A 17,070-nucleotide genomic window follows, 5' to 3' on the forward strand; every position below is an offset into this window, starting at 1 on the left:
AGTCCTGCTGTGAATTGGTGTCCCAGGAGAGATACCCAGTAGGAGCTTTACCTTCTCTGAAGAGAAGGAGGGTGGGCAATGGGGAGAGGGCTTTGTGATGCTGTGACTGGGAGAGGAGGGAAGGGTTGCTGCTACCAAAACTTTTTTTTTTTAATTTAGTAGAAAACAAAAACAAAAAACAAAAAAAATCAAAAATCTCCAAGCCAAACCAGGATCCAAATGCTCCTAAGTATAGGAGGGAATACTAAGTACAAGAAGATGGACATTAGGAAAATCATACAAACAACACTGTGGACTTGAGGTCATAAAATTTATTGTCTTCTAACTGGAACCCCAGAGTGCAAAAGGCCACACAATCACAGGTACATGCATACATACATGAGCACCTAAAACCCACCAAGCTGACATCAGACAGCGATTGCTAATATTTACTGTCCTGAGAACTTTGTCCACAGCAGTGAATAACATCCAATCTACAACTCTGTGAAGGATAACTGTCATAAGTGAATAAACCATGCCCCAAATGATACCTGTTAAATCAAGGTTACATAATCCATCCCTAATACAATGAGGATCTAAGAGATCACGTTCAAAAAATTCAAATCAGTTCTAAAGTTAAATTCTCTATCTTTTTAAAATTATTTATTAAAATAAAATTAGATCATCTCCTCACTCCAATTCCTCTAATCTCCCAACTTCCTCTCAAATTCATGGCCCTTTTATCATCATCATTGTTATTGTTCCATGTATATAAAAGTAGATATATGAATACATCCTGTTGAGTTCATTTAGTGTGACTTAAACATATATGATTTCAGGGCTGATCACTTGGTACAGACAATGAATGGAAGGACTTATCCCAAGGGAAGATTTAGTTTCCCTCTCTCAGGAGACAAAAATTGCCGTGGTTCTTCATTTAGAAGAGGGGATTTTGTTACCTGACCACTTTAACATGTCTATTCCAGATGTCATTGTTCAGATCTTGTCTAGGTAATCATATTGTCAATGTTTCATGAGGGTGGCTCCCCTGGCATTTCTGAGAGACACCATCCAGCAGCAGACTTCTGACTCCTCTGATTCTTAAAATCTTACTGCCCCCTTTCTTCAGTGTTCCCTGAGACTTAGGTGTGGGGTTGTGTTGCAGATGTGAAGGTCTTCACATTTGACAGAATCATCCCTGTCTGATGTCATACATGATTAGTCAGGGATCCAACACCTCATTCCAACTGGGCTGCTGCCCAATGGGTAACAAACAACCTGCACTCATTCCTCTAAGCAGGAGCAAGGTAAGGGGGGGGGCAGCAAATTAACAATGAGGGCTGGGGAAGGTGAAACGGGAATTCTACAATTCCTTTCTTGCTCTAAAGGATAAGCCATTCTATTGCTTTTATAGGAAAGAAAACAAACAAGTATTTCCACATAATAGTTACTTTCCAATCCTTCCAAGAGATGGTCTTGAGGTTCGCTAGTCATTAACACACACATAGCACATCAGATCTTACAAGTGCCTTTACACTTTCTTCGTGGTCCTCATGGCGACTCCCTGAGATAAGTAAGCTATTGTCCCCATTTTGGAGCTGAAGCAATGACTCAGAAGTTAAGATTATTGTCTGCTCTTGTAAAGGACCTGGGTTCAATTCCAGTAACATTCTCATGGCTCACAATGGTCTTTAGCTCCAGCGCCTGTTTTTTTCTAGTCCTATTTTGGCCTCCACAGGCATACATATAGTGCACAGATATGCATGCCAGCAAGACACCCATACACATAAAGATTTTTCTTAAATCTCTAAAGCCCATGTTATAGAAGTGGAGAACTACACAAGGGAATGAAGTAGCAAAAAGTGATTGTTACTGGATTTAAAAAATTTTTTTAGGATATAATCCAAAAGATTTCACAAAGCCATAGCAACCCAAAGACTTAGTATGGAGGGCACCATGCCCAGAACATTTATTTCTTGCTCCAAATCAAACTCAAAAAAGAGAACAAAGCAATAAATGGGTGCCTTTCTTGTGAGAACGACATCAAAAAGAGTCCTAAGCTAAATAGTAACAACAACAACGACAACAACAAACCCAGAGGACATTTCATGACAACCTGGACTCAACTCAAATTCAAGACGACTAGCACATAATACAATGTGGATATCAGCTGTCCCACTAACAGTGAAAAAAAAAGCTATAGGTTTACAAGGTAGCTCTGAGAACAAAGTCACCTGTTTCCAAACCTGACAACCTGAGTTCAGTTCCCAGCATCTATGTGATGGAATAGAAGAATGAATTTCCACAACTTGTCTTCTGGTGTCTTCAGCCCACACACGTATATGCTTATATATAAACAAATAAATATGTAATCAATGCTTATTTGTTTTTTAAGAGAGTGTTTCATGGTGTAGCTAGCCCTGGATGTCCTGGAACTGCTCTATAGACCAGTCTGGCCTGAAAGTTGTAGAGGTCTGCCTACCTCTGCCTTCTGAGTGCTGGGATAAAATAATGTGCCCAGGAATGTGGAGGAAGGCATCATGAGGGCTCAGGATCTGGTATGGGAAGAGACAGGAGAGAAATCCACAGGGACTGAAGAGTGAATGAAAATCTGCAGCTCCTGAAGGTGAGCTATTGGGGCATCTCTAGGGGATGATAGAGACTTGGAATAGGGAAGGATCTCAGGAGTCAATGTGGTTGACCTTAGCTGAGAAGCACAGCAATGTTGATATGGAACCTGAAGAGTTCATCTCATTTATTCAGGCAGGGCCCTCCGTGGAGAAATAAGGACACCAACCCACTCAAAAAAATGTTTATTCCCAAATTTGTCTGTCCACAAGAAATGCACGGGCAATGACAGAGCATATACTGAGGGAATGGCCAATCAATAACAGCCCAACTTGAGACCAATCCCCTGGGCAAGCATCAATCCCTGACACTGTTAATGATATTCTGTAAAGCATGTAGGCAGGAATCTAGCATGGCTGTCCTCTAAGAGGGTATACAGCATCTTACTCAGATGGCTACAGAGATTCACAGGCAAACACAGCATGGAATTCGGGGACTCTTAGGGAAAAACTGGGGGAAAGATTGTGGGCCCCAAAGGGAAAAGGAGCTCCACAAGAAGACCAACAGTCTCAAAAATTCTGGAAACTTGAGAGCTCCCCATGAGCCAGCAAAGAACATAGATGGGCTGAACCTAGCCAACGAACCCAAATACAGTTGTAACAAATGTGCAAAGGCTTCACATAGATCCTTCAACAACTGGATCAAGGATTGTCCCTAGAACTATTGCCTGTTTGTTCTGTGTAGTTTTATAAGCATTCTCTACCTTTGCCCAGGCTCTGGCCCCTCCTGGATCCCTTTTTTTCCATCCAGTTTTGCCCTGGGATCTGTCACAATCAGCCCACTCCTGATTTCCTTTTCTACTTGCCTTTGCTCCTTAAGGGGTTGCCTTACCAGCTCACTCCCAAGACTTTTGAATCCCTAGATACAATACACAAACACTGCTCCATTACCTTTAGAACTTGCCTCCAGTTATAATTACTTGGCCCAGATATCTACTGCCTGGAAATGTGTGCCCTCATCAATTTATTATCTTTTTCTCTCGCACATCCCTAAATTTAGTGGCTTGCATCAGCTAGCCCCCACCAATATCCTTGGCCCACACCTGAAGCAGAGGCCACAGGCAGGCCCTAGCTGCTGTGATATCTTACATGGCTGCTGTTTTGGTTTTTTCTTTTTTAAAATAATGATAAAATTTTATTTGTGCTCACTTATCTCAGTGGCAGAGCATTTGCCTAATATGTACAAGGCCTTGAGTTTCTTCTCCAGGATTAAATAATAGTAAGTACATTAAATTTAAAATGTTCTATTTTCAGCTTTGCTATATTTTACAATTCCATTTGTTCTTGGTTGGTCAGTGTAATTCTCTACTTGGTTGCTGGTGACTGCAGGGTCATTAGTCCATCTTCCTTAATCCAATTTCAAGGGAAACAGCCTCCCTGCCATGGATTTCATGGCATTATACTTTCATTCTTCCTCTTGGCTTTTGTCCATTGTCAGTTATTTTTCTGTTGCATGCATTGTAATCACTTTATTATGATATTTTTCTTGTTTGTTTTTGGAAGGGTGTTAAATAATCAGGCATACTCCAACATACCTCTTTCTGGACTGCTGTTTTCTCTTCATTCCAGAGTAAGGCAGAAAAGGCCTCTGTCTCTTTCCTTGTGTCTCCTTTTTCTTTTGGGACTGAGAAGTCCCACCTGTACCTTCCTTTCAGCAGTTATCCCCTGGGCTTCTTTATTGACAAGTTAAGAATAAATTGGGGAACAAGACCTTAGAGACAAGACTTCCCCTTACACCTCTCTATGGTACCTAACTCAGCTTTATTGTCTGGCCTTGCTTTGCACACTCCAGTGTAGTTTGCTTGACAGGCCAAGAAGCCTGGAAACACTCACAAGGCAAAGAGTTTCAGAGAAACTTAACCTCCTGGAAACTTGGCGTTCTCATAACCTGTATACTCATACCCTAGCCCTGCATTAGTCTGGTGTATGGATCCACGTGCTCTCTTTTAGTATTATTTTTCTCTAAGTGCCTTTAAAGATTGAATTCTGACATAGCTAAGCCTTTGCCAATGTTCCAACTTCCTACAAAATCCTTGAAGCCAACAAATTTCGAATTCAGTAGGAATTCAGTGAGAAGGTTATCTATTCAGTAATATTCAAATTTACTTCTAGTAGAGACAGTGAAACTAATTAGGCATTACAAAGAATGGAGCTAGAATAGCTCAGGGCTAGTCTGCAGAGTGATTACTTAGGACAGTAGCCAGTCTTAATCAAACAAGGGAATACACAATCGCCTGGCTAATAGGTAGGTTTACCATGTAAGAGTTAGGGAATCCCACTGAGACAGGAATCTTCACTACAGCCAGGTATAACAGGCTAAATTGCATATTAGAATTGAGTTGGTGAATTCTGAAAAAATGGAGATTCTCCACAGATACTTAAAGGAACAGCCAAGTTACACTCATACAAGAATTTATCAAGGCTTAGGAAATAATGGGGTTGTGGTATTGCATTATTCATGAGAAGGTCTGCTAGAGCAGAATCCCTTTGTGCTAGCTTTCACAATGCTGAAAGGAGTAGCACAAATTGTGACTAGGGTGTGAAATCCTTACCTGTCCCTATCTGACCTTAAGCAGAGCTGTTTTATCTTTGCTGTAAATATTACCTGGTTCCTGTAAGTCCTTTTGAAGTCATTCCTTTGTTTTGTGTCAGGTAACTTCAATGTACTTTGCTTGCTGTGACATGCTACCCCTTTGTGTTCTGTATTATACAAGACTGGTGTTCACTTTTTGACATTACATTCAGATTTACACAATCTCCTGTGTTGCATCTGTCTGTCATTCATTCGCCAACTCCTTGTCCACCTGCAACTAGAGACCCATTCTATGCAGACAAGGGATCAAAAGGGTCAGCGGCATGGCATCAGTGGAAGAATAGTGCCTAACCCTGCAGAGACTTGATGTACCAGAGTGAGGGAGGTACACAGGGTGGGGTTGGGGCTCCACCCTCTCAGAAAAGAAGGGGAGGGGAAGTGGGGGGAATGACTGTGGTAGGAGACAAGGAGGGGGACAGCGACCAAGATATAGAGTGAATACATTAATTAATAGGGGAGAGAACAACAACCAAAAGAAGCAAGTACCACCACCACCATCTAGAGCTTCCTAGCTACTTTTAATGTTAGTTCCAGTGGAACCATTTTCTGGCCTCTGCAGGCAAGGCACACACACGTGGGAGCACACACACACACACACACACACACACACACACACACAATGAGTCCTTAAAAAAAGAAAAATCTTGTATTCCCAGAAGTTTGGAAATAAAATGATAGTGAACAGCTATTTGTGTATAGAAACATAAAACTATTAGTTTTCATCAATCTAAGAACAATATTCTCCAACAATATGAAGAAAACCTTGCCTTTGTTTTTATTTCTTGAGATTGTTATACAAGAGAACTGTATTTACATTATTTCCTCCAATCTCCATCCCCTCTCCAACTTCTATTACCCAACTTCCTCTCAACAATATACATATATACATATGCAGATGCAGATACAGATATAGATACAGATACAAGTCTATTTAATGCTGCTTTGTGTACATCAGTTTAGGGATGACCACTTGCATGTGGTCATACCACAAAAACCACCTCCATCCAGAATCACTCTGAATGCAGCACAACACAAAACCATAAACTAATCTAAAACATTATAAACTCAGGGGTTGGCAGGAAGATCCAGTTTTTTGGAACTCAATTTGTTGTCTCTGGCATGAATTTTGTAGATGACAAAACTTTTTCACACTGTCAAACACTCGACTCAGCTGCACTGTTTAACAATTATAGCATTAGTACAACCAATTTTGTTCTCTGAAACTCTCCCACCCCCCCCAATACAAAAATGACACAGTATTTCAGAACAGAGTCCCTCAGTTGAAGTTTTTAACCTTATTAGTTTTTATGTCATAGTATTTTTTAAGTCATGAGAAGTTATGTTTGGTTTTACAACTTGCAAGATAACCATGAGAGGATACATTGCAACTCTATTGACAGTCCCTAACTCTCAGATCATATCTCACCACTACACCTCAGCATATTCAGGGCAAGTCTTCTAGAAGACAGATACTTTGCTTGATTTTCTAGCATCTATTCTTGACTTCCAACGATGGGATGAATAGAAACCTCTAATTCTACAAGAGGTTTCAATAATGATTTAGCCTCTTGCTCTTCAGTGATGAATGGGAAAAGCCTCCAATGAAGAAAACTAGTCACAGGAAAAGAAAGGGGAACAAAGTTGTCATGGAGGCAGATAAGTGTCAGTTTTAAAATGACTGGAGCTTGAAAGAACATCTGCCCCAATGCCAGGTAGGCCACTGGGTCTCAAAACTAGAACCTTGTTTCATCTGTCTAAATCCAAGTACAATTTAAAGAACTAATTTAAGTAAAGGTGTATGTGGATAAAGCTATACAAATGCTGTAAGGAACTGATCAAAGAACAAAAATATCTGTCTCTTTGTCCAGAAAAAGAAAAACCCATTAATATAAAGAAGCCACACTCTTAATATACAAGTCGTATACATTTCACCTTTCCCTTTACATGAAACAAGAACAAGTTATTTAGTAAAATGCAATGCAAATGCTTTTTCTATAAGTCTTATTTTATTCTTTTATAATTTCAGTACTATACATGTTTTTGATTAAGGGATAAAAATATGTACATACAAATATTCACATAAATGGTACAGTTAATTTTTAATTAATGTTTTTATGAAAAATTAAAACTGTAAGCCATGCATTCAAACATTTATGAAAAGTTTTCAATGTGATAATTATCATCAAAGAACCATTTGGATTTTATGGAAGGAATAAAATGAGGTGATAAAAATAGCGCATATCCTTCAATACAGAGAGATGAAACATGGAAAATACTTTAATGACACATAGATGGGGAAAATAATGTGCAAGATCCAAAAGTAGAACATGGAGTACATAGGATATAAAATTAAGATGCAGATTCATTTAGAGCATGAACAGGAACTTGAAGTATGAGGACAGAATAAGAAAGAAAATTTGGAAATATGACAACTACTTATTTTCTACAGCAGAGCTCCTGAGAAATGAGCTGGAATAATCAAGATGTTCCATAAGATTGAAATTCATCAAAACATTAACTTTTTAAAGACTTATGGTTTATGTATAGGAGTGTTTTGTCTGCACATTGCATATATAGTACAAGTAGGAAGTCTCAAGAAAAGATAGAGTAGGCCAACAGAGACCTTGGAACTGGATTTACTGGATTTAAATAGTAGTGAGCTACCATGTGGATACTGGAAACTAAATTCAAGTCCCTTCTAAGAACAGCAAGTGCTCTTAATGATTGAGTCATCTTATGATACCCAGCAACTGTCTTTTAAAATTATGATTTTTCAACTTGGCATGAGCTGGGAAATCGGAGATGAGCTTTTAAAGCCACACTCTGAGTGAGTTGTATGAAGATTTCAAAAAAGACCAAGCATCTTGAGTTTCTGGATTCTTTTTGAGTCACATAGAGCATGTTGGTTTCAAATTCACTAAGTAGCTAAAGATTACTTGAAGTTCTGATTTTCTATTCTCTAACTCCTGAGTGTACAAATTACAGGTATATACCATCAAGACTTCTTCATGTAATTCTGGGGATTAGAACCAGAGATTTGGACATGATAGACAAGCTTTTTGCCAACTGAGAAATATCCTAGACTTCATGTATGTGTTTAAAGTTCCTCTGTAATTCTAATGTACATACACTGGTTGAAAGGACTGTGATAAGAGGACTTTTGTTAGCTCTGGAAGAAGAGTGCAATATGAACAGACATTAAAGACATGACCATTGAACCTCTGGATGGCACATGACATACCCAATCTCCACTTGATACAAATAGAATGCATGGAATCCTGTCACACTGGACTACACTGACTCCTCATAATTCTAAGTTGTATTATTACAAAATGACCCTTAATTAATACCTAGATACAAATAGCTCATTGCATTAGAAAAAATTCCTCAAACCTGCATAGTCATTTTTATACATAGAACCTTCAGTTGGAAAAAATGCCTCCCATAGAACACTATTTGGAGATGAGCTTTTAAAGCCACACTCTGAGTGAGTTGTATGAAGTTGTATGTATTTGGAGTGATAGTTTTCTCCCTCACCTGTGTTTCTTTACAAGGCTGGAAATTGAAATTCTGCAGAACTTTAGTAAGAGTGAGTTTCATGTTCAAGAGAGCAAACCTCACACCAATGAAGTTTCTGGGTCCATTTCCAATGGGTAGGTATATATAAGGATCAATGTTTCCCTTGTTCTCCTTGCTGAACCAGGAGACACAATAATAGATGACAACAAATGATTAAATAATGAAGTTAACCTCATGCCAATGCAGTTCCTGGGTCCATTTCCAAAGGGCAGGTATAGATAAGGATCAATGCTACCCTTGTTCTCCTTGCTGAATCTGGAGGCACAATAAATGACTAGTTGACAGAGGATAAAAGCATAAGAGCTGCACATATGAAGTTTCCTTTTGACATCTATCCAGTAACACACAGGGGGGTTGGGAAAGGTTTATGGAATTTCTACTTGCAGGTATTTGGCTCTGAGAACTTAACACTAAATTTTCTTTCGATTCCTCTTCCTTATAAGTTTCTCCATATGTTGAGATAACATAAATGCTGTTTGAAAAACTGCATAATTGTTTGGGTACACACTAGTGTGATAGTGGTATTATGGGGTAGGGGAAACCAACCATTTTCTGATTGGTTAGAGAGCCAGGTCTCTGGGGAAATTAATGCCTAGCACTGAAAATTTGTTAAAAGTTCTATAGCTGCAGAAATCATAGAGAATGTGGCGATATTTTGCTAAGTGAACATGGTACCAAAATGCCTTTTTGATATTTATCTTTACACACAAAAATTAGTGCTGATCTCAGCTTTGGTCAGAAAAGCTGCAGTTTTCAGTGAGAAACAGCACAGAAACTCATGATTGGTTATAGTGCAGAAAAGTGGTGGTGGAGTGCTCAGTCCCACCCAGGCTCAGGAAACATCACAGAAGGAGGGGAAGAAGAAATGTCAGAGGCAGGGCATAAAATGAATGTTGGGAAGTACTATCTTCTGCATATGACACACCCATTGCACTCATGACTTCACAGCATCTGTGAGCACCTACACAAGACTAGACACATAATAATTGCATTATGGGAGGGAAATAAAGTTCATGAGATGCCACCTCATGAAGGAGCTCTTGACAATAAATGCGTAGTGGATGATGGAGGAGTTTTTCTTCAATGGTTCAGCCACTGGTGAGTTGACCATTCTCCAAGTTATAACCCGTACATCTATGCTTATGTAAACAACCCTAAGTAAACTCACAAGTCACAAAAATCCAAATATATATAAATACAGAAATAAGACAGGTTGAAGCCAGACAGGAATTCCACATGAGTGTGAGGGAGAAGAGACAGGGCAATGTGAGGTGAAAATGACCAGAATTCATTATCCATTCATGAGATTGTCAAAAAATAAGAAGAATCAAGAAATGAACTACATCGTTAAACACTAAAAATCCATTTGGGATGATGCTGTATTCCAATTCTGAAAATACATATCATTTTAACTAGAGGAAAAATGGGTTCCTGCCTCACAATTAAGTGGGTCATTAACTACTTGAAAAAGAAGGAGGTAAAGATTCTGTGTGTAATTAGTTAGACTTTCTACCAGTCTCACTTCCCCTCTCCTCTCTTTTCTTCTCTTTCTCTGCCATTCTCCTAACACAATGAAAAGGTTTGTAAAATCATGCTTAGATCATCTTCCTATGAGAGACATCATAGTATATACAGGCCTGAAGAATACAGAGTTGGTTCCTGCTCCTGAGGTTCTAGTACCTTTCAGGTTGGAATTCTTCAGGCTCTGGCCAGAGCTGTGGGTCATGTTGAAGAGCATAAGATGGAATCATCACTGTTGACCTTTTGGGGATATACACACCATTGAGTTCAACATCTTTTTTACAGGCTCTCTCAAGTCTATTAGCAATGGGATATAATCTGAGGGTTTCATTAAGCACCATATCCAGGTATTCCATCTCCATCACAGTATCGTAGGTGGGAGGTGCCTGGGAAGAAAGAAAAAAGTTTTCTGGTGCAATTTTAGTTTAATTTTCAACTGTGTCTAGTGTTGAGTTCTCAGCCTCCCCAAATTCATGCTCAGCAGCTCAAAGTAATTAGTTAGTACTTACAATTCATTTAAAAAGGTTTCTAAGATTGTTTTAATTCATATATGTAGATATTTTGCTTGTATATGTTTATGTACACTATATAAGTACAGTGCCCACAGAAGCAAAAGGAGGGCATCAGATCTCCTGTAACCAGAGTTAGAGTAGTTGAAAGCCTTCATTTTCATGCTGGGACTCAAATATGAATGGATCCTATGGCAGAGCAGGAAGTGTTCTTAACCATTGTGCCATCTCTCAAGCTCCTTACAAATGGAATAACTGTCACTGGGGGCCTGGAAGATGCTCAATTAGTGAAGAGTCTACTATGCAAACCTAATGATGAGAGTTCAGATACAAATCATTATAAAGCCTGACACAGTGGCACCCATTTCTAATTCCAGCAGTAGGTAGACTGAGACAAACTATGCCTGGTTTGCATTGACTAGACAACCCAACCCAATCGATAAGCTCCAGGTTTGGTAAGAGAGCCTGTATCATAAATCATGGTGGAAAGTGGTTTAGAAATGTACACAACGTAGGTCTATGACCTATACACACACATATGCACACAAACACATACATAGAGAGGTGGGGGTGTTTAGCTCATAATTTAAGCACCAAGGCTCACACCTTGACTTCTCCTATAACCATAAATAGATAGGGGAAATCATGGCACAGAGTTGAGTCAACCCAAGTGGATTAATCTAGGCCAAGGCTAGCCTCTCTCAGGACACAGCAGGGACAACATGGCAGAACTAGCAATATCATGGAACCATCTAGAGAGTTATATGTTAAGTGCACATCTTTAACATCACACAGGTTGTGTGCATGTTGCTTGCTTGGTACTCTTGTGGTCCTAGAAAAACAGACACACCAGGCCCAGCTCTGTGTCACAACAACCTTCTGTTGCCATGAGAGTCTTTATTGCCCATTTCTCCATCTGTGTCACGTTCATGATAATTTCTAAATGGTTCTGGGAAAAACCAGTGCTGTGCTCTTGTTACAAATTATGAAGGGTTGCTCAGACAGATCAGAGAGCCAAGGCACCTGCCATTGAGCCTACTTACCCGATTTGGACTCTTAAAACTCATGCAGCAGAAAGAGAGAACAAATTCCTTCGGGTTATCCTTTAACCTCCACTCACATGCTGCAGCACACATGCCCCCATACAATTATATACTCATACACATATATAAGTACATATATATGCCCATACATACATACATATATGTAAAGAAAAAAATCACCAGAATCGGAAGGTTGGCTCAGTGATGTGAATGGTTACTCACTTAGTCACACACACAAAATTCATATACAGAGAAAATAATACATATACACCACCCACACAACATACATACACTCCAACTCACTCACACAGTCTTTGTCTCTCACTCACACACAGAGACTCTCTTTCTTTCTCTGTCTCTCTCCTTCTCACACATAGACACATAATCTCTTACACACACATATACACACAAACTTTCTCTCTATCCCCCACTCTGACTCTCACACACTCTATTCCTCTCTCTGTCTCTCTGTGTATCTCTCTGATTCTCTCTGTCTCTCTCTCTGTGTCACTCTCTTACACACACACACACACACACACACACACACACACACACACACACCATTGCAGTTGACCAAACTGTGTCTTCATTGAGATTTCTCCTTTTCCCTTCTACAGCATCATCTCACCTTATTGGGCAAAGCCTCGTCAATCTCTTCCTGCAGTTTCTTCTGGATATCAGGGTGAGTGGCCAAACAATACAGGGTGAAGGAAAGTGTGCTACTGGTGGTTTCATACCCAGCAAAAATAAAGACAATTGACTGGGCTGTGATCTCCATGTCAGAAAGGGCTGAAAGTAAAAACACATTTCAGGTAAGTCATGGCATGATGTGCTATCACAGAGGAGATGAAGAGAAAATCAAATGAGCCCCCATTTTCCTAGACAGACTATGGAAATGCTGTTCAGTCACACTGAGACTGTCATCACCATGCCAGCAAAATGACACATCCAGAAAAAGAAAAGAAGCCTTCAGGCAGGTTTTCCTAGTGTTTCTGCTGATTTTCACAATCCCCACTGGGCAGCTTCAAGACATGGACTTTCATGTTTGTAAAATTTATTTTAATTTATGAGTATTTCTGTTTGTGTGTATCTGTGTGGAGGGTGCCACATGTGTGGGGAGGGTGTCCATGGAAGTCAGAAACCCCTAGAGAAGCAATTATAGAAGGTCCCTGGTATGGGTTGAGATCATTTTAAATTTTATTTATTTATGTGTGTTTGTCCAGGGAGGCCAGAAGATGGCATTGGAGTCCACAAACGTAGAGTTACAGGCAGTAGTACATCTTCTACCATGAATGCTTTAATTCTATTGTTTGTAAATTCTTTCCTCCCAATTAGTGTAAGGGCTTGCTACTAAACTGAAACTGGACTATAAATCCACAATTGGTGCCTATTTTTAAAGTGAATATTTATTTTATGAAACAAAAACTAAATAGAAGGGCTGAGATGTAAAGTAGATGGTGGTACTTCGCTAGTGTTCATGAAGCCTTGGGTTCAGTCCCCAGCACTTTGTGAATCAAGTGTGGTAATGTCTATATTCTTGTTTACACTGGAAGATTGACAGGAAAGAAGAAAGTCGGTGATGGAAAATGTCTGCTTAATAGCAGAAGGGGGATCAGCCCCTCAAGGACTGATCACTGACAGCTTCCTAGAAGCTCATTTTATTGTTACACAAAAGCCACCTTTAGCAAGTCAATTTCCATACACCAAACTCTCTTAACTGATAGAGGGATTGTCTTGAAAGACCCATCACCTAAGCAGGTTTCAGTCATGGGAAATTTCCTGGCTTTCCAGGCATGCCTACAGACTATGGTATGCAAAGACTCCGGAAATATTTCCGAAGAACACCACAAAATCTCAGATAACAATCACTGACAGAAGTCTACTTCAAAGCTGAGGGGCCATCACTCCAGATTCATTCCAGATTCAGTGGTTCTGCTAAAACTGTGCTGCACGGTAGTACATGTCTGTAGTCTCAGGAGTTAAAGTTCATTCTCAGGCACATTGTGAATGTGGGTCAGCCTGGGCTACATAGGAGCCTGTAGCAAAAGGAGGAGGAGGTGTAAAAGAATTTGAAGTTAGCCGATCACATGAAAGGGTTTCAAGTGGGCAGACAGGAAAGGACTTGAAACACAAAATACATGCCACTTTAAATATTAAACATGGGGACACAAAAGGTCATAACTACATATAAACAAGTGAGCGTATGGGAAACAATCAGATAGGTAAGAATGGAAGACTCCCTTTCCATTAGTTACTGATGCACATCTATAGACTAAAATCTGGAACTGGAATGCCATCAGTCATGACAATAATAATGATTATAAATTAAAAGAATAACCACATATGGGAGTCTAGAGAGATGACTCAATGGGTAAACCTGAGTTTGAGTCCACAGTCCCCATGTAAAAAGCCAGGTGGGGCAGCACATACTTGTAACCACAACACTGTGGATTGTTGGGACCTGCTGGCAGCCAAGTTTGTCCCGGGCTTAAAAAAAAAAAAGACCCTGTCTCAAGGAAATGAGGCAGAGAGGGATTGTATAAGACACTGGGTGCTTTCATCTGTTCTGTGTACATACACCTAAATGTGTGAACGTATGACCATACTCCGGCACATACATGTACTACACAAAGAAGATAAAAATCTGTGAGAGTTTTATGTGTTTTTGAGATAGGGTTTGTCTGTGTAGCTCTGCCTGTCCTGTAATCTGATGTAGACCAGGTTGGCCTTGAACTCACAGAGATCCACCTGCCTCTTTCTCCCAAGTACAAAGATTAAAGGCATGCTCCATCACTGGCCAGCTATGAGTGATTTTAAATACATAAAAGAATGAAAAGGACAAATCCATTTGTACAAAGAGGATTTCTCCAGAAGCTATTTACACATCACACAGTGAAGTCTATCTTTACCATGTATTAGGCTAGAGAACACATGTTCAACAGGGAGTCCCAGAGAACTTCAACACCACTTGGGTCCATGCCCCTGATTGGATGTTTAGACACAGATGTCTAGGCTGAGCTCTGAGATTTTTGCTGGGAAAGACACAATCATCACATGTGATCACCCAGGTAACAGACAGACCACTGGAAAGGTCCATCATGGCCACCCTTCATGTTAGGAGTAAACTTATGCCCATATGAATCCAGAATATTCCATGTTGATAATAAACATGCCTGTCTTTCAGCAACTCAACAGTGGTTTCCCTCTACCTAGAAAAACCTCCTTGCATATTTTCTGAGCAACCCACCTGCTCCCCAAGAGTTTCCTTGTCCATAGACCAGGAAGGGCTTGCTTACCTTCATGAGAGTCTTTGTCTTTGGAATTATTGTGAGCGTTCATCATCAGCTGAAGAAAATCCACTTGGTGCTAGAAGCAGAAAGAGAGGTGACAAAAATGGAAGGTCAATGGTAAGTTCAAAGGTCAGAGTTGGATCACAAGTGCAGAACCTTAATTCTCTCCCTCTGAGAAGGTGGTTCCCTTAAATTCACAACTGTGGCTATGGTTGCTAGAGTCATTAAGGAACAAAAGCAAGAGTGGACTAATTAGGAAGAATCTAGCTTCCACACCAACCACTTTTACAATAAATTACAATAGATAAAATTTTAAACAAGCACTTTTATTCTCTAAAATTGTTTTTGAATGAGATGAAAATAATATCCCCCCTTTTGATAGTTTTTATTTGTTATTGGAGTTTCATACTCATACACAATCAGATATGGTCATCTCCACCATAGGGTTTCCTCCAAACAATTCCTTCTATACTGTCTGTAACATTTCTTCCTCTACATTCCATGCCCTCTTCTTAGTCACCCACTATGTCCAACTAGTGTTGTGCATATGTGCACGGCTGTGAGGCCATCCATTGCCTCATGGGAAACCTACCTATGTTCACACCCTCCATCCACAGCTATGAACTGCCAATTGTTCCTCAGCAAACGGCACTGCATACAGAGATCCTCTCCCATCCTCACTAGAGTTCTGAAAGTCTTGACCTTGTTCAGGTCTAGCGCCATGCCAATTTTTTTCAGTCCTAATGCAGGATGTTCTAGCTTTCATCCGTATTGCTAAGGATTAATTTCTAGATTATTCTCAATCAACTTGTTAAAACTCCAACTTCTCCATGAGAAAACATTAATATATTCTCTCTCTCTAAATATAGCCTTTTCTATCTGGCACTAGCACACAGCTTACATGTCCACAGCCCAACATGTTATCAAACTTTGAACCATGAAACCATCACCTTTTACCTTCTGCTTAGAATCCAGGCAGGTTTCCTTCATTCTGTCCACAAAGTTTTTGAAAAATTCTATTGAATCCTTTGAGAACATGCAGATATTTAACATCTCATATACTGGTGTCAGGAATGGAAAAAGTACTAGAAAAGAAAAAAGATAAGTTTTAATTGAGATGGAAAATGTATTTAAAGAAATTATAAAGCAATCTCTAGAATGAATCACCAGTTTCTCAAACAGAAGTCATTCTCTCTGTGAACTTGCTTACACTGGGTCAGCGCCATACTTCTCCTTCTGTGTAGTAGCCAAAGCTGCGGCCTGACTCTTTTTTTTTTTTTTTATAGGCCATCTTTCTTTTTTTTTTTAATATTTTTATTACATATTTTCCTCAATTACGTTTCCAATGCTATCCCAAAAGTCCCCCATAGCGCCCCCCACTTCCCTACCCACCCATTCCCATTCTTTTGGCCCTGGCATTCCCCTATATTGGGGCATATAAAGTTTGCAAGTCCAATGGGCCTCTCTTTCCATTGATGGCTGACTAGGCCATCTTTCGATACATATGCAGCTAGAGACAAGAGCTCCGGGGTTCTAGTTAGTACATCATGTTGTTCCAACAATAGGGTTGCAGATCCCTTTAGCTCCTTGGGTACTTTCTCTAGCTTCTCCATTGGGAGCCCTGTGATACATCCAATAGCTGACTGTGAACATCCACTCCTGTGTTTGCTAGGCCCCGGCATCATCTCACAAGAGACAGCTATATTTGGGTCCTTTCAGCAAAATCTTGCTAGTGTATGCAATGGTGTCAGCGTTTAGAAGTTGATTATGGGATGGATCCCTGGATACGGCAGTCTCTAAATGGTCCATCCTTTCATCACCGCTACGAACTTTGTCTCTGTAACTCCTTCCCTGGGTGTTTTGTTCCCAATTCTAAGAAGGTGCACAGTGTCCACACTTTGGTCTTCATTCTTCTTGAGTTTCATGCGT

General features: G+C 39.9%; 1 protein-coding gene across 1 annotated transcript in view; it reads right to left on the minus strand.

Moving 5' to 3' along the window:
• Positions 1-8,194: 8,194 nt before the first annotated feature.
• Positions 8,195-17,070, minus strand: part of LOC110287806 (cytochrome P450 3A11-like) — a 28,934-nt gene continuing 20,058 nt past the window's right edge. Inside the window, exons 9-15 of the mRNA XM_085836394.1 lie at positions 16,099-16,226; positions 15,148-15,217; positions 12,480-12,640; positions 10,459-10,685; positions 8,950-9,033; positions 8,737-8,815; positions 8,195-8,215 (exon numbers count right to left, since the gene is read on the minus strand). Of these exons, the coding sequence (XP_085692520.1) occupies positions 8,195-8,215; positions 8,737-8,815; positions 8,950-9,033; positions 10,459-10,685; positions 12,480-12,640; positions 15,148-15,217; positions 16,099-16,226 (770 nt within the window). The remainder of the gene's footprint in view (positions 8,216-8,736; positions 8,816-8,949; positions 9,034-10,458; positions 10,686-12,479; positions 12,641-15,147; positions 15,218-16,098; positions 16,227-17,070) is intronic.

This window comes from Mus caroli, unplaced genomic scaffold (assembly GCF_978045245.1).
Source record: "Mus caroli unplaced genomic scaffold, Mus_caroli_1 scaffold_4, whole genome shotgun sequence".
Lineage (NCBI taxonomy): Eukaryota > Metazoa > Chordata > Mammalia > Rodentia > Muridae > Mus > Mus caroli.